At 37.4% G+C, this 18,502-nt stretch overlaps 1 protein-coding gene across 1 annotated transcript in view; it reads left to right on the forward strand.

Moving 5' to 3' along the window:
- LOC122801267 (extracellular calcium-sensing receptor-like) overlaps positions 1-8,256 on the forward strand; it is a 124,439-nt gene extending 116,183 nt beyond the window's left edge. Inside the window, exon 5 of the mRNA XM_044070817.1 lies at positions 7,340-8,256. Coding sequence (XP_043926752.1) covers positions 7,340-8,256 — 917 coding nt within the window. The remainder of the gene's footprint in view (positions 1-7,339) is intronic.
- The last annotated feature ends 10,246 nt before the right edge of the window (positions 8,257-18,502 follow it).

The raw sequence follows: 18,502 nt of genomic DNA on the forward strand, positions 1-18,502 counted from the left end.
TTGACAGAAATTCCTTCTTATAAACAAACCAATTCCCATGATCACCATGGGTTATAAAAGGTTTAAGAAGTTATGACACCTTGAAAAGGTTACATTGAAGTACTATGCCAACATAAAAAAGACAAGGCTAGTGACAGTGGTGCATATACCATGCTGCAAATATGAATATTGGAGCTCTCAGTAATACGTGTTGTACAACATAAGACATGGGTGAAACAGATATGTGTCACAGAGAACTCCCGTGTTCTGCAACAGGCTTCCCATCTATGTGAAGCAGAGCCTATTTCTATCCCTATTTAAGTGCAACCCAATGGATGGGAAACTAGAAATTCATCCCAGATCTGTTCCCCATGTTTCTGGTAAACAGTGACAGAGAGTAATGCCCAAACTAGCATACCCACCACATAACCTCTAGAAACTTCTTAACTAGCATACTGCCACCTAATAAACTCCCATAATATACAAGGATGCATTTGGGTTGGATTGCATGGCTACACTTATAAAGGTCATGGTGGTCAACAGCCAAGTATAAAACTATGAACCTATGAACTCCTTTACTAGAAAGACCAGTTTAGGATTTATGTTGACCCTCAAACTGCTATGCAACCTTTGTGGAAGAATTGAGTTACAGGATGGTAGAGCGTAGCCTAAACCCCTCCAGACATGGGTTATCATGGTCAGTTGTTGCTATTCTGCCCACTAGAACATTTGAGATGAACTTTGAAGATATGCTTGCTGTGTCATAGGCCTTGGCCAGACTTTGTAGCAGTTTCAACAGTGATGATGGGCATTTCTTATACCCAAGCTGCCCGATCGAATCACAGGGCCTCCAATATCATCCAAGGAGGCCTATACTACAGCCTATCTGTCAGGACACAGCATTAAAGAATGTGCCTATATTCATCTAAAGATGTGGCTGCATTGTTTAGATGACTATGAATTGGCTTTTTAATATAAATGTGAGAAGGAAAATTAAATAACTGCTGTATGCTGCTGGCAGTTGGTACAGAGATTAAGGCTGGGAGCTGTAGTCCCTGGGGTGCAGGGTTTGATTCCTTCAGTTATCATTTGACTAATGTGTGAACTTGAACAAATTACTTACTTAGCCATTTCTCCCAGGTCACCTCTGAAAAGGGACCATGTCCAGTGAAACTACCAGGTTAACAAATAGGATTATTATTAACCAGCCTTGCACAAATTTCAGTAAAAGTGCCTATAGAGAAGAAAAATAATTTAGAGGAATACAAGCATAAGGTGCCACATTTTAAATTACACCAGCACACATCTAAAGAGGAGTTCATTGAATAAGCAAGTAAGTATTCACTGAAGTGTTGAAAAAACAAAAGCATGGATTTGCTGTAACCACTGTAATAGCATTTTCTAGCTAATGCATTCCCACAAATACTGCAGGTAATCTGATTAGGCATGATATAATTGTGTCCCAAGCAAAAGGCACCAATACCAAGTGTCAGCCAAACACAACCTGCAGGATGCACCACCAGAGAAGTCTCTCATTGATAAAGGCCTCTTACATAGTTCATAGTTGGGTAACATTGTTAGGGTAACACTATCATCTGACTGGTGGCCTACCAAAGCCTCACATCAGTCTCTGCCTCCATAAGGAGATCCCATCTATGTTGAAGAAGAACCCACCTATCTAGTAGACTCTGAGCTAACATGGAGATATTTCACAAAGAAAACTTTCATTGTTAGTAGAATTAGTGTCCTAACAAAGGGTGAATACTCTGAATGACCTCAGGGAAGGTGTTGCACTGCTTACTTTTGTTGACACCTGTGGAAAGCATTGAGATACTACAGTATAACTAGACATATGTGAGGTATGGAACAACAGTTGGTGTTTTTTTTCTTAACATTTCTACCTGCATGTTCACTAGCTTTTCAACAGCTTTTGCAAATCTGTATATTATATAGCAATAGGATGATGTACTGGTCCTGTAATCACTGAAATATTGCATTAGGGTAGACTCATGTTGTACAATATAGACATCTTACCTTTAAAAGCATGCATATATCCACTCTGAGGTCAACTGCTTGTAGTGTTTTTTTCCCCTGTCTTCCCTGGTAACTCAGCAAACTCCATAGTTTAAAGAAGAGAGTGAAACATACTTTGACCTTCCACACATTCCTGTTGATTCTCTGTGTGAGTGACACACATCAGCCAAGACCCACAAAATGACTAGATCAGCTCTAAAGTAATCAATAATCTCCTGATTATAGAAACTATTATAAGTGATATGCTGATGGCACTGTTTACATTGTTATTAGATAGCATTCTCTTGCAAATCGATGAGAACCTGTTTCATTAAGCATTACAATTTGTGGCATGATGAATGCTGTGACTCAAACATTATTGTGAATTACAAGAGAAATAAAAATGTTGGTGTGGTTTGTCCTTTTATAGTCTGATGCACAAGGCTGCATGAGTCATTGGGTATGGCTGTGAATCTCAGTTATGCTCACTTTGCATGTAGTTTACTGTTAATAAGGCCACATTTTACTATCCCATTTCAATCACATGTGATTGGGCAGTCATTGCACATATCTTGTGATATACATTTGAGCACACTGCATTGCATCATAATGTGAGTCAGTGAAATAGTCCAATACAGATGGCGAATTCTGGTACAAGTGCACCCTGTATATTGCTCAGCATGTATGTGAATCACAACCAGTATCCTATCAATTATAATAGGACTTATTAAATGCAGACACTGTTTCCTTTCAGATGTCTACTTCGGTCTATATCATATGTTCGAAATTTTATAACTTCTAACATTAAAATATCAAATTTAAATGTTCGAAGTTATAAAACTTTGAACATATGTAAAAAAAAAACAAAAAAAAACAAACAAACCCAAAACTAAGAGCTGTAGGCAGGGGGGCAAGCCCCCCTTCACCTCCCACTCCACCCCCGCTCTTTAAATATACCAACTCCAAGACCGTAATACAATGCAGTAAGGGAACTCTTCCCTTTGCCGCACTATAGTATGGTCTCGGATTTGGCATATTTAAAGAGCGGGGAATGTTGGGGGTGCAGGGCAGCTTGCTCCCCTGCCTACACTAGTCAGGTAAGTTCTGTTTGTTTTTTTGTTTGTTTTTTTTTAATTATATGTTCGATGTTTGAAACTTTGAACATTTAAATTCGATTATTTAATGTTTGAAGTTTTCAAACTTCAAACATATACTATAAACCTGTCAACTTCAGACTGAAGTATTATTCATTTTTGTATGCTCTGTTACCAAGTTATTGACAGAAATGTGAAAAGTTTCACTGTTTCTCACAATGTGACATATGAACAAATATATATCCTAAGCAAGCAACACTTCCCTCAAGTTAAATGTTTTATTGATTTGATTACTGATTAGTGGTCTCATTGGTTATACTTCACAAATTTTACTTTTCTGACTCCTTTAGATAATTAATATAACTTTATACAGTGCTTCCTAATCATCATCATCATCATCAATGTATTTTTACCATTTTCTACATGGTTTCCGAGTGTCACTTTAACTGTCACCATCTCTGCTGATTCAGTGCCACTCTCCTACCATGTTTAGTTATCATGCCTGACTGTCATGTCTTCTGTCATGCAATCTGTCCATCTCTTTGCTAGACACCATTGTTTCCTCTTGATTTCTTTCTGCCTCTCTCAAATCTTCTTCTGCAGCTTACCTTCAGTTTTGCTGCACATATGCCTGGACCACCATAATCTGTTCTCTTAGATCTTTTCTGATGTCTTCATTTCATGGTCCGTCTCACAGCATGCATCCTAGCACCCATTTCAGGCATTTCATCTCTGTTACCTCTAGCTTCCTCAGCTGGTCTGCTTCTACTGCCCAGGTTACTGTGTCATACAGTAGTACTTGCTGCAGAGCTGCTTTGCTCACTCTACTTTTTAACTGCATTAGCATTCATCTATCACACATTATCCTTTACAGTTGGCTGCTGGCCCTCTTATTCTATCAGTGTTTTCTACTATATGCCAGCTAAGTGCCCTGTCTTACTAATCTGTATGTTCTAGAAAGCTAATTCATGGAATAAAAAAAAAAAAACAGCCACACCTGCCAACAGTCCCTGATTTTAAGTGAGATCTGGTTTCATCTCACAGTTTTACATTTTTCCTCCAAAATCTGATGAAATCTCCCTCGTTATGCTTCATACTTTCCAGCCATCCCTGTGCCCCCATTCTTTGGTTCATAGGTAGGTACTAGGCTATTGGCCCGAGGGCCAAGGCAAGCCTAGCCACCAGTGTATTGGCTTTCATCACCCATGTATTGTTAAATTTTTGCCCCTCTATTGAGCAGTGCCCCAGACATAACCCCAGGGCTGAATTTCCTATCACCCATCCACTTATCAAGGTTTTTCTTGAATAGTGCTAATGATGAGCTCTGCTTGATGTGGATGGGAATCTTGTTCCAGAGCATGGGAAGTCTCTTTGTCACTAATCTATCCCTCCAGCATGTCCTATTCATTGCTGTGGTGAGATTTAGATCCCTAGTGCGTGTAGCTCGGAGAGATTGGGATTTCTTCAAGTGGAGCATGTCCAATAATTCCGGGTTTGACATAGCTTTGTATGTCAGACAGAGGTCTCCTCTGAGTAAGAGGTATGCGACCGAGTAGAGTTTCAGTTTGTTGAGCCAGTCGGCATAGGCAATTGTTTGAGGCCAGCGATCCTCTTGGTGAGGTCTAACAGCTCCTCTTTCCAACCCTGAACTTTCTAAGACTAAGGGCTTGAGCCTGCATGCATCTTAAGGGCATCTCAGCAGGTCATACTAGCAACTACTTCAGCTTGGGAAATTTTTGCTATATTTAATGACATAGGATTGTTCCCTACCTCTCCTGTATTTAACAAGTGTCATGATATGAGGTCTTTCCTGTATTATATTTGACTTTTTCAAACAGTTTGGCAATTTATTGTAAAGGATTACATTAGTGAGATACTTATAAGCTAAATTTTGTAGTACTAGATTTTTAATTTCTTTGCTACCCTTCATCTACTTTTCCAAAGTAAAACAAATTGCTTAATTAGGTAGTATTCCCATACCCCCAAGAGCTTTCTAGATTTACAAGATTTTTTTTATCCAGTGATCTGTTATCACCCCTGAAAAGATGCTTGCACCTAGCAGGTTTACCTGATTAGCAATTAAATAACATAAAAACAAATATGGAGCTAAGCTGGGTGATGTAGTGAAGCTAGCACACTGAACGTGTAACAGCAGGTATTGGGATAAACTGGAATTTGATCTTTGTTCTATGAAACACTGGCTGCTTGCTGGACATTATTTTTCAGTCCTGTCTCTTGGTCTCCACTCTATATTAAAATCGTGGCACTGCATATTTATTTTTATTAGATAGAGCTAGAAACATGAGTTGCACTACACATGGCTGATGTGAAGAAATTTATATGAAAAAGACCAGCTCCTGATTGAGTAATCTGGCTGTAGACATGTTACATTAATACAGACAAACAAGGCATGCAGAAAATAGGTAAATTAACTGTAAAACAGGAATTACCACACTAAACCAAATTCAGGTATAGAATTGTTGTGTACCAGTTACCAAGGATCTCACCAGCAAACAGATGGGATTCTTGTGGAAGCCGAACTAATGATCTCATTAGTGTTTCAATTATAGTTTTCTAAACATGAAATCTCTTCCAACACATGCACACACACACACACACACACACACACACACACACACACACACACACACACACACACACACACACACACACACACCAAAAAATATATCATATGGCTGTCCTTACCGTGGTGACATTGTTGCAGAACAATGGCAATTTAAATGTGATGATACAAACGGATGGTCTGCATGGATATCAGTACAAACTGATATAAGTGATATGTAATACTCCTCTATAGTTTTTTAATGTTATTAAAATAATACTTGGTTTATACAAATGGGAAATGAGTGGAAGTACACAGGAATGAGTAACAAGAGAAGCACATTTCAGAAACGTTATGAGTTTTTCCATTTCCTTCTGTACTTTATTTAGTTATACCGCATAATCCTTCCTCTCCTTACTCTGTATGGTCTGACTGTGTGCTCATATGGTTACTGTAGGCCCAGTGTATAAACAACACCTCCTCAGGCTCCTTTTGCCCAATTCAGAGAACAGCTTGCTATTTTGTTGTGCTCTACACACATTGTTAGGAATTTTCCACTGAATATTTAATGATGTAGTACAGTACAGAGTACCGAACTGGTATCACCCTGTCAAGAATCCTTTCCTCTCCCCTCCCCTAAGATCCATTTTTAGCACCATCACACTACTATAATTAGCAGCACATGTATCCACTGTTTGGGGTATCAGTCAATTCAATGGGATGTGTACCAAGCACTAACTGTCAGATGTGTGATTTGCTTCTTGAACTATGTTTATTGTTATGACATGAAATTCCCTCACCAGTGTAACTTACACAACCTACCTGTTGTACGCTAATAGCTGTACCCCAGCTATAGCAGTGAATCCAGCACTGTTATTCAGTTGGTCACTTAATGTCATGGTTTCAGACCTCAAGTTCATGGGCACTTTATTTTCATATCTTATAACCCTGAATTTTAGATTATTCATCTTCTTGCAGTAAGGTGTCCCAGCAGTAAATGTTTCTACTTCACATTCAAGAACCTGGAGTTCTGCATGATCTTTGTTGTCTGTGCTAAACTTTTGCGTTACCGCTATATCATCATTTACTAGTACCTACCTATGAACCTACACTTCAATGGCCCTGCTAGACAGAGGCACAGGAATCTAATTTAAAAGGGAGGCGAAAGACGACACATTCTGGCTAGGCTTATAAATGCCCTTGGGCAGATAGCCTAGTACCTACCTATGAACCTATGAACCTACTGAAGTCTTTCTTTGGACACTCTGCTTTACTCCTGCCTTGAAAATCATATTAATTGACTGGATGATTTAAACTCTCCTTATAGCTCATATCTATCCTTTTCTCTGAGGCAATATTCATGGTTAAAATGAGTTCAAATGTACTTACATCGTCAATAAATTAAAATATCTGTTAATCTACCAGCAATGTTTCAAGATAAACCCAACATTTGTGATCACAGTTGCTATATGGCATAGTAAAGAAGACATCTAATCTGTATCTTTGAAATATTGTAAATAAGTTATGCAATAACTGTTACTCATTTGATTCTAACAAAACTAGTACAAAATTACTGCATCCTTATCTGCAAGCATATTCAGAAGGATGCAGTCATGAAAAATGTGTAACAAAAGGATTATGTGTTACATCCTTTAATAGTACCCTTGACTTTTACTTTTTTTTCCCTTAGACTCAATTAACTGCTTCAGTTGCCCAGAAGATCAGTGGTCAAATGAGAAACAAGATGGGTGCATCCAAAAATCTATTGACTTCCTCTCTTATGAAAGTGAACTTGGAGAATCTCTGAGTAGTTCCACAGTATTGTCTTCTGTAATTACAATTTCAGTCCTGTGTACCTTCATCAAGTATCGATCCACTCCAATAGTGAAAGCCAACAACCGTGAACTCAGTTATTTAATTCTTATTTCTCTGTTCTTCTGCTTCCTTTGTCCACTGATGTTCATTGGTAAACCAAACACACTAACCTGTTTACTCCGACAAACTGGATTTGGAATAATATTCTCCTTCTCTGTTTCTGGGATACTGGCTAAAACTGTCACAGTTGTCATTGCTTTTAAAGCAACTAAGCCTGACAGCAAATTAAGGAAATATGCAGGACCAAAAACCCCCTACTTCGTAGTCTTCTTTGGTACCTTGGTGCAGGTCATTATATGCATCATCTGGCTACCAACCTATCCCCCATTTGTTGACCTAAACATGAACGTAGAAGATGGTAAAATTGTAGTAGAATGCAATGAAGGTTCAGTAATCATGTTCTACTGCATGCTGGGATACTTAGGTCTCTTGGCAAGTATTAGCTTTGTTGTAGCTTTTCTAGTGAGGACTTTGCCAGATAGTTTTAATGAAGCTAAATTTATCAGCTTCAGCATGACTGTCTTTCTTAGTGTTTGGCTGTCTTTCATACCAGCTTATCTCAGTACAAAAGGGAAGTATACTGTGGCTGTTGAGATATTTGCCATCATAGCATCAAGTTCTGGAATAATAATTTGCATATTTTGCCCCAAATGTTATATCATTGTTTTTAAGCCTTATCGTAACACAAGACAACACATAACAGGGAATGCAAAATCTTCCATGAAAATGTAAAACATGAATTAAGTAAAAGAATAAGTGCCCCTTTAAGCAGTGCAGTTGGAAAAGTCCCAAGTAGCTGTTAAGCAAACATGAACTGCTGATGGAGTAGCATACCATTGCAGTACTTAGCATTACTATCTCACTGTGCTTTGCTCTCCAGATTTCTTTATATCTGGCATACCTTCTCAGAAGAGTCTTACATGTCCCCTCACTCAGATTTTCTTCCATGCCCAAACAATGTGCTGCATGTGATTTGGTTTTCCTCCATATGTATCTGTGCTATATAAAAAATAGTGAGTACTGAATCCCGTGATGGGGTCTGCACCCTATTCAGGATTAGTTCCTGTGTTGCGTGGCCAGTGAATTCTGGGGAAGTGTTTGGATACTCAGTGACCAGGTAAATAGAGAATGAATGAATAAACAAGTAAATGAGCCAATAACAGGTGAGAAAATGAAGGAATAAAAAGCCAAATATTATGATACATACTTTGCTTTCAACTAATGTTTTATTAGCTCAAAATTGAAAGCACAGTGCTATAACAATGATGTAGACCATCAGGCATATGATCTCAAATGTAAAGTAGCAAAAGCAAATGTTCAAGTTTTAAATTTGTTCCAGATATCAGTTTTACTTTAATGTTGGCATAGGAAACAATAGATATTCGAAAATTTAAAAAAGGTGGGATTGTCCATTGATGACAAATTAGATGAGCTATTGAAAGCCTTATTCACCTGAAGCTATGCTAAAATAATGTCATAATTTTCTTTCTTTTTACATGCTGTCACACTTTGGAAGCCATCATATCAGAGTTTAAGAATATGATCAGTCTTTTCAGTTTTCCTAATATGGGCATGTTTTTTTTCTCTTATCAATGCTTTCTGGTCATTACTTCCAATAATTCTTAGAGATACAAAAAATGTATTAATAGAATATGCTTTTTTGGAAATCAGTTGTAGCATCCATAATGGTTATTATGGAACAAATCACTGCTTGTGCTGTTTTATCTGTTAAGCCTCTGATGTGTTGCCCTTCCCAAAACATAGTCTTGCCCAGAGTTGCTCACCTTCATTATGTTACCAAACCACCTTGAGACCCTTCTCTGTAACAGAGTTTAATACCTCTTGATTTAATACATTCCATACCCTTACCACTCTCTCAGACATACAGTGACTTCAATATTCATTTTTTAGTCTAATCGGTATATGTGAACATTTTCAATTTTGACTCCACCTGACTGTTTTATTTTGGTCTGACATCTCATTCCTTGCTTTGATGTTCACTGAGCAAAATGAAACCGCATAGAACAAACATCAATATGATTTTCAGCATACATTTATTTTTTCTGTAGTATTCATAAGGAGTTAGTATTATTATGTGGTTTGTTAAATCAAAAATAACATGGTGAGAATTACATACTGAAATGAGTTTATTCCAAAGCAAGACTGATGATTTCCCAAAATACAGTCTGTCTCTTTTATATAGCAATGTATTGTTATTTTTGTTTATGTATGTTTAGTATGTTTATGGGCTTAGTATGTTCAAACACTTAAATCTCTTCCATTTCTGAGTGCCTGTTGTGAGAATGTCAATATGTGTTTTCCTGTGACTTTCTCTGAAACCCATTAGCAGCTGAACTGTCTTTTTAATCAGTTGTAAATGCCCTCAAAGAAAGACCTTTAAATGCTTCAGATTTATCTTCTGTTTTAAATAAATTGTCAACTGTCCCTTATCAATATCTCCTTTTTGTATGCTAAATCAATGGCAATTCTTGCTTTAAAAAGTAGCAATGTCTCAACACAGTTTTAACATTGTGAGCCAAACTGAATTTGAATGTGGAAACCTAATTATTTTGTAAATATTGTAAATTGATGCTTCCCTACCCTTCCACTGCTCAATGACTTCCAATCACTTTGTGAGGCAGCGGATGCTGTAAAATATAAAAGATGTATAGAAAAAATAAAAGTGTAAAACATTTTTTTTTGGTTGATGCAGTCGTTGGATATTGTTAGAAAAAACAAAAATACTGCTTATTGAGGAAAAAGCATGATGAAACAGAAAAATAAACTTAAAGAGAGAAAGAGAGTGAAGGATATAGCAGAATTTGTCTGTGGAGTGAATAGTTAGCAGACATATAGGTTCAGGTGAGAATGCATTCTCAGTTCAGATGAAAGAAAGCATATGTTACTTTCAGTTATGTCTTTATTTTATTGTGACTCTGGCTAACATAGTGATGCAGAGTAAGAAAAGGTTTAGCTAAATGTGTAGACATTTGAAGTTGCTGACATTTTCTGAATGCATAGACTCATGAGCAGTGATTTCCAGCTGAAAGTAAACTTGGGGATACCTAGAACCATTTTTGGAAGAATTCTGGGTTATAATTATGAGATTAAAGGAAAAGAGATGTATAAATGTATAATAGGAGAGTATATTTAGGTAAGAAGTTCATAGTTTGGCATCGTAGTAAATCAAAATGGTTGAAAGAGTACCACAGGTGCAGTGTGTTAAGAACAACTCATAACCAAATAAAAACACAACATGCACCAAAACTGAGGGTCTCAAAGGTTAAAATCCACTTTCTAATAAAACATCAGTGAATGAAACATATTAGTATTGAGTATTTTCGTCACAAATAAATGGGGACTTCATCAGAATGCATCCCAAACACCAGCAACACTGCATTTAAATACATACTACTGTGCTCATAATTAAAACAAATTAATCTATTAAGATTAAACAAGGTCGGCCAAATTCAATTGAGTAAAACTAAATACTTTATATTCGATATTTAGCCCTATGCTTTCCATAAAACGACTTTGCATTAAATGTTTCACCCTATGCCTTCCAAGGTATAATATAGTGCTTAAGTAGTGTTTAATGCAAGGTAGTTTTATGGAAGGCATAGAGTCAAATATTTAATATAAAGTATTTAGTTTTACTTAATTGAATTCAATGCACCTTGTTTAATCTTAATAGATTAATTTGTTTTAATTCTGAGCATAGTAGCATGTATTTAAATGCAGTTTTGATAGTGTTTGGGATATATTCTGGTGAAGTCCCCATTTATTTGGGACAAAAGCACTCAATAACAATACATTTCATTTGTTGATGTTTTATTAAAGAATGGATTTTAACCTTTGAAACACTCTGTTTTGGTGCATCTTGTGTTTTATTTTTAAATCAGAATGATTACCAGATCAGAAAAGGATAGTTGTAAGAGTGAGGAGGAAAGTGAGAAGAGAGTTGCTGAAAATGCTGGAGAGTAAAGTTTGTTGCATTAGCCAATGATAAACACCACTGGTGACAGCCATTAAGAAGGAACCTTGATTAGAACATTCATGTTCTGTATATGAAAATAACAGATGAAGTAATCTGCCTTCATAGTGTCTGAGTAAATGATAATAAGATGATAATAAGAGCAGCAGAGGATATCTGGGCGAGAGATGGTACTTCAGGCTTTGACAAAGTTTTGAGAAAATTATAGCATTAGACTATGATTCATGTTATGGCATGTCTGACTAGTATGGGAGCAAATGGCAGCAGAAGTGCTGTCTTCAGACTTGAAGCTATGGTATCTTCAAATACCAGTAAATTAACATGGAGATGTTTAAAAATGTAATGGAAATCATGGATCTGAGAATTTAATTAAAAGGGAGGCGGAATGGGATAAGTCAAATCAGACACATAACACACTGTTTGGGAACTGTATAACAACGGCAATTTTATAAAGTTCAAGAAAGTGTGTGAGCACGTATGTGTGTACATACATGTGTGTGTGTGTGTGTGTGTGTGTGTGTGTGTGTGTGTATATATATATATATATATATATATATATATATATATATATATATATATATATGTGTGTGTGTGTGTGTGTGTGTGTGTGTGTATGTGTCCACTTTTTAATTTTGAAATTTCCAAACCTCAAACATCAGAATCCTGATGTTCAGATGTTCAAAGTTTTGAAATCTCGAAGGTAAACAATTGAGATTGCCCAACAGTGCGGAATGGCAATATTACCATTCTTTTCACTGTAGTGTGATCGCGGAGTTGGTATATTTAAGTAGTGGGAGGTGGGGGGGCACAGCCTCCCATTTGGGGGTGCAAGGAGGCTTGCCCTCCTGCATAAAATGTGATTGCTAATGTTTTATTTATTTTTTTGCATTTCAAGATTTCAAAACCTCGAACATCTGAACGTCAGGATTCTGATGTCGAGGTTTTGAAATTTCGAAATGAAAAAGTGGAACTATTTATATATATATATATATATATATATATATATATATATATAGAGAGAGAGAGAGCTCTACTTTGATTCACTGAAAATGCATTTCATTGAATTTTAAAACACTCACACCAAATCACTGATAGTTCAAATCATTGAAATCTCATTTGACTGAATCACATTTCACTGAATGTAAGTACTGTTCGGCAAGAAAAATGTATATGCCCTTTTTCCCACTGTAGTCTAATCCTGGAGTTAGTATATATAGTTAGGGGGAATGTGGGGGGCACAGCCCCCGAATTTGGGTAGTGTGGGTGGGGGGGTATCCCCCCATCTACTTTTGGTTTTATATGGTTAGCTTTCTGTTAAATGACATTCATGAATATAAAAGCTAAGTACGTGGGGGGGGCTGTGTCCGCCACACACCCCTAACTATATATACTAACTCCAGGATCGCACTTCAGTGGGGAAAAGGGCATGTCAGTACTTACATTCAGTGAAATGTGATTCAGTGAAATGAGTTTTCAGTGATTTGAGCTTTCAGCAATTTTTTGACGGTGAATTGAATTGAAATTCAGTGAAATTAGTTTTCAGTGAATGAAAGCAGACCCATATATATATATATATATATATATATATATATATATATATATATATATATATATATATATATGTGGGTATATACATATATATATACTAACACGCACACACACACACACACACACACACACACACACACACACACACACACACACACACACACACACACACACACACACACACACACACACACACACACACACACACACACACACACACACACACATATAGACAGATAGATTAGATAGATAGATAGATAGATAGATAGATAGATAGATAGATAGATAGATAGACATACATATATATGAAGAGAAGAGATCCCCATGATATGAATACTGCATAGATGAGAAGTTGTATGTGATATGGTTACATTCTACTTGACTAACATACAGACTGAATGATTATAGCTCTTAGTTTTTCTGCCTTTCTTCCTGCTCATTTGCTCTGTTTTATTTGCTATCTGTACATTTGTCCTTTTGCTCCATCATTAAGCCATTGTGACTCAGGTCATTGCTAAAAAAGGTCCATTCATCAGTCCATCTAATAAATGCTTGCTTAATTAATTAATAAATAAATAAGTTTGGGTTATGGATTATTTTGCATGAGTTTTATTTATTTATAATTTATTTATTTATTTATTGCATTTGTTTACCAGGATAAGTCCACTGGGCCTAAAAGAGCCCATTTTAAGTGGAGGCCCAGGGAGAAAAGCTCCAACGAAATACAGAAAAAAATATAAACACTAATTAGTACAGAAGCAGAAACAGTGTTACAGATAGTAAATATAGTAACATATACAGAATATATACATAAAAGCAGGAATCTAGTTTGTTTGATTACAGCAATATATACAGAAAATATACATTAAAGCAGAATTCAATTAATTCAATCAGATTGGTATAAACAGAGATCAGTATTATTGTACCAGAATCAACAAGTGAAGATAAAAATAAATATGGAGAAAATATCATCAGTCACTAGTAGCAAAAGACATAGGAATTTAGTAATCATATAAGGAGAGTGAAGAGGTTAGGTTATAGAGCAGGAAGAGTTGAAATGATTTTTCAGCATTTGTTTGAAGGTGGTGGTGCTGCCTGTGTTTCTTATAGAAGGCAGAAGTGAGTTCCATAGTTTGGCGACGGTGAAGGCATAGAGGAGTTGACCAGCAGGTAAGGTGGGCTTATCTACTTTTAGAAGTAGACGATTTTCAGATCTTAGATGCCTGCTGGAATGGTATTTGGCAAGTAGAATTGAGAGAGCAGGACAGTCTGTGGGTCTGTAGATTATTTTGTGCACAGTAGTTAGTTGGGTGAATGAGAGATGGTGGGGGAGTTCCAGCCACCATAATTGTTTCAGTGACTTACAATGGTGGGATGAGAATGTGGCCTTGGTAGCAAATTTTGCTATTCTGTTGTAACACATAGCAAGTTTGGATTTTGTAGAATTTCGTATATCAGTGAGGAGAGGGGAACCATAAAGGAGAGGGGGTAATAAAAAGGTAGTTGCAAGGGTTTGTCTAGTAGAGAGGCTAAGAAAGTGTTGGTGCCTGTAGGGCATACCAAGCTTTTGGTGTGTTTTTTTGATGTTATTGTTTATGTGTAGGTCAAAGTTAAGGTTTTCATCTATAATAAGGCCTAGTAATTTAGTACGTGGGACAACTTCTATAGTGGTATTGTCTTGGGCTTGTATAGTGAAGAGTTTTTTATCAAATGGAGTGGTTTTCCTAGGAGTAAAAATTACTAGTTACATTTTTTTTTTGGATTTAGGGCAAGATGATTGTTAAGCATCCAAGATTCAATAGATGTGAGGGCATTCTGGGTAATTTCCTGGAGTTCAGAGCTGGAATTTGCAGTGCATATTATTGTAGAGTCATCAGCATGCTGGATTACTGAGCATTGTGGGAGAGTGGTGTGAAAGTTGTTAATAAAGATGCTAAATAAGAGAGGACCAAGTATGGAGCCTTGGGGTACCCCTGTGGATGTACTGAGGAAGGGAGAGTAAGACTGTTGCCATTTGATGGATTGCTGCCTATTGGAGAGATAGCTGTTGTACCATTGTAGGGTAGGGGGAGAAATGTGGAGGGTGGATAGTCTAGAGAGTAGGATAGTGTGGGAAATGGTATCAAAAGCTTTGGAGAGGTCAATAAAAAGTGAAGCAATTATTTTACCAGAATTCCGTGCCCGGTTAACTGTATCAAGGAAGGATAGGAGGGTGGTAGTGCTGCTGTGTCCTTGTCTGAAGCCATGCTGAGTGGGTGATAAAATTTGATTTTCATGCAGGTGTTTGAGGAGTTGGGCATAGATGCATTTTTCCAGTATTTTAGAAAGGGGTGAGAGAATTGCTATGGGTAGAAAGTTTGTGGTGTCTGTGTTGGTGCCACCTTTGTGTAAGGGAAGAATGAATGTTTTTTTCCAGATGCCTGGGACAAGGGATTCTTTAATTGATCTGCTAATGAGTATGCTGATGGGATAAGCTATAGAGTTTGCTGCAGGAAGTGTGGGGGTAGATTGTCAGGGGCCAGAGTACAGGGTTTTAGCTTAAGCAAGTTTTTTTATTGTGCTGGTGGGTATGGGGAAAATTTTAGGTTAGGGTTAAGGGTAGACTTGTTTTCTGGGATGATTTGGTCATCAGATGTCTTGGTGGTGGTGCTGTTAACTGTAGGAAAGGTGGTGGTTAGGTTAGCTATGGTGTCAGTGAAGTAGGAATTGAAGAGGGTGACAAGTTTAGTGGGAGTTTTTTGTGGGTGAGGGGATGGATTGCTTTGAGAGCCTGGGTGTAATAGTTGGCTGATGGAATACCAGAATTTGGGGATTATTTTTATGTTGGCTTTGTAGGTGGAAGTAGTGGTCTTTTTTATCAGTGGTTATTAGACGTTTTACCTGGTTACGGAGTTGCTTGTAATGTAGTAGAGTTGAGGGGTATTTGTCTTTCTGCCATGATTTCCAGATTTTATCCCTTGTGGACATTACTTCTTTGGTGGATTTTGAGAGCCAGCATGCATGGTTATGTTTTATTTGTTTTTGGCGGGTGGGTGCTTGCCTATTTAGGATGTCTAGAAATGTTGAGTTAAAGAATTCAACAGCCTCATTAAGTGGTATGGATTTGAGAGGTTTCCAGTTTACTTTAGCTAAGGTTTCATTAAATATGGATGATTGGAACATAGTAACATTTCTGGTAGATTTGTATTGCTGTTGGCCTGTGGTTGGAGTAGTTTTGCATATGATATATGCTGGGTGGTGGTCACTAATGGTATTAGGTAGTATGCCTGGACTGATGACATTGAAAGGTTGGGAAACTAATATCCAGTCTATTGTGGAGCCCCAGTTGTAATTTTTGTGAGGTCTAGTGATGTCTTCAGTTAGTTGGCAGGAGTTGTAAAGATTTATGTTTTTTGAGGGGTTGTTTTGGCCTATATCTAGCCAGTTGACATTTACATCACCTAGAATGATGGTTTCATTATCTATATTTTGGGAAGTCCAGGCAATTATGTTTTCTAATATTGGTATGTTGTTTCCTGGGGGAATATGAAGAGCAATTATGCAAATGTTTTTATGGTTGTTAAGTTTTAATATAGAGATTAGTATTTTGGCTGGGGAGAAGTTGGGTGTTGGTTTTGAGTAGGGGATTAATGTGTAATTGCTAGGGAAATGTATTGCTACTCCTCCTCCTCTCTTGTTGGATTGATCGGCTCTCAGGCATGAGTAGCTTGGGGGGAGAAATTCAGTGTCTTTTATATATGATTTCAACCAGGTTTCAGTAGCTGCTATAATATCTGGGTTGTACTTAGAAATCCAGGCATGGAGTTCAGGTATCTTATTCCCAAGGCTTTGGAGATTTATGGCTGATAGCATAAGAGATTTGCTAAGTTTGCTGTTGCTGAGGGGGGCTGGTCCTGGGTTGGGTTGTACATCACCACACTGGGAAATAGTGCTTTGGCAAATTGTGTAGGTTATACTTCTCAGTTTTTTCCTAAAAATGGTGTAGTTGCTGCTGGTGGTATGATAAGGGGAGTGTCTTTGGAGAGGTAGAATTTTCACTTTGCATAGTACAGAGGTATTAGTTGTGAATAAGCTAGGGTGGATGCCTGAGTAACTTGATAATTGTGGATTGTGGGTGCTGGTTGTACAGGTATATGCAGGAGGTATGTTGGGTGCTTGGAAAGTTGTGATTATTGTTAGGAGAGAGAGAGAGTGTAAGTGAGAGAAACAAGATCAAAGTAATAGTTGTGATGGACATGATGATGGTTGACAGCAGTGCGATAAAGAATATGAGCAGGATAGAAGTAGTTTAGAGGATGGAGTACTATATGGGTTTATTTAGAAATGGGTGGGGAGGTAGAGTACAATAATGAGAAGGTATAATAGGGGAATAATTAGTGGGGTTATGGGATAAATGGAAGAGAAGTATGGGAGGGGTCAGGCTAGGTATAAGGTTGATGTTATGGGGGGAGGGTGGAGATGGTAAGATTAGATTTACAGGGCTGTTGACCAATAACTAACTATGCAAGTTCTAAAAAGTGGCGAGAATGCTGTTTGCATTATAACACCAAATAAAATGTTTTGTCATGGGACAACTCCACACACACACACACACACACACACACACACACACACACACACACACACACTAAGGGTGGATCAGTTCCTTACATCCTCAAGTATTATTTATTCGGCTCTAAGGTTTTTGTATCTGGATTTCCCACTCACATCACTTTTGGTTGCACATTTTTGCCACCTGTATGACTAAGGCTCACTCTCACTCAGATAGTATTTGTAGAAACATCCTACTCTTCACAGAAACCTAAGAATAAGCTAATATGAAAATATAAATCCTACAAAGTATGTTTACTGTATCTAGTCATTGTGTACAAGTTCTTTCACTTACTCCCACATTCCTACCCTCCAGGTATTCCAAATTCACCTTAGTCTGTCTACTGACACATACCACAGATATTTGTTTCAGATTGTTCCAAAGGCCACCACCACTGCTAGTGTTAAAAAGAAAAGCTATATCATGAAGCCTGAATAAATGTATCACACTTAAGGCACAATATATCCTCATGTCTTTTATCTACTTTCCATCTTAATACCACATATCAACTCTTGGCATGTGTCTAAATCCTTAGCCTAAAGCAATACAAAAAAAATGCTGGGTTGTAAAGAAACAGATGTTTTGCAAACCTCAGGAAGAGAACAGATCATATTACTAGGACATGAACTTCTCACCCTATATAAAAACTTGGATAGATACTTAATCGTTAATGAGTATCAAATTGCAGAAGATCTTGGAGTTCCACCAGTAGCATGTTTAATTAAAATGCCTTTTGGGAATTAGGTAAACATGAACCATATGAGGTATCCATTACAGTGGTGGCTGGTGATTTCAAATCAAAGGGGGGCTGCAGGAGACAGTTGAATGGGTGGGGCCAATTGGGA

This window comes from Protopterus annectens, chromosome 4.part1 (assembly GCF_019279795.1).
Source record: "Protopterus annectens isolate FY-2018-M chromosome 4.part1, PAN1.0, whole genome shotgun sequence".
NCBI lineage: Eukaryota > Metazoa > Chordata > Ceratodontiformes > Protopteridae > Protopterus > Protopterus annectens.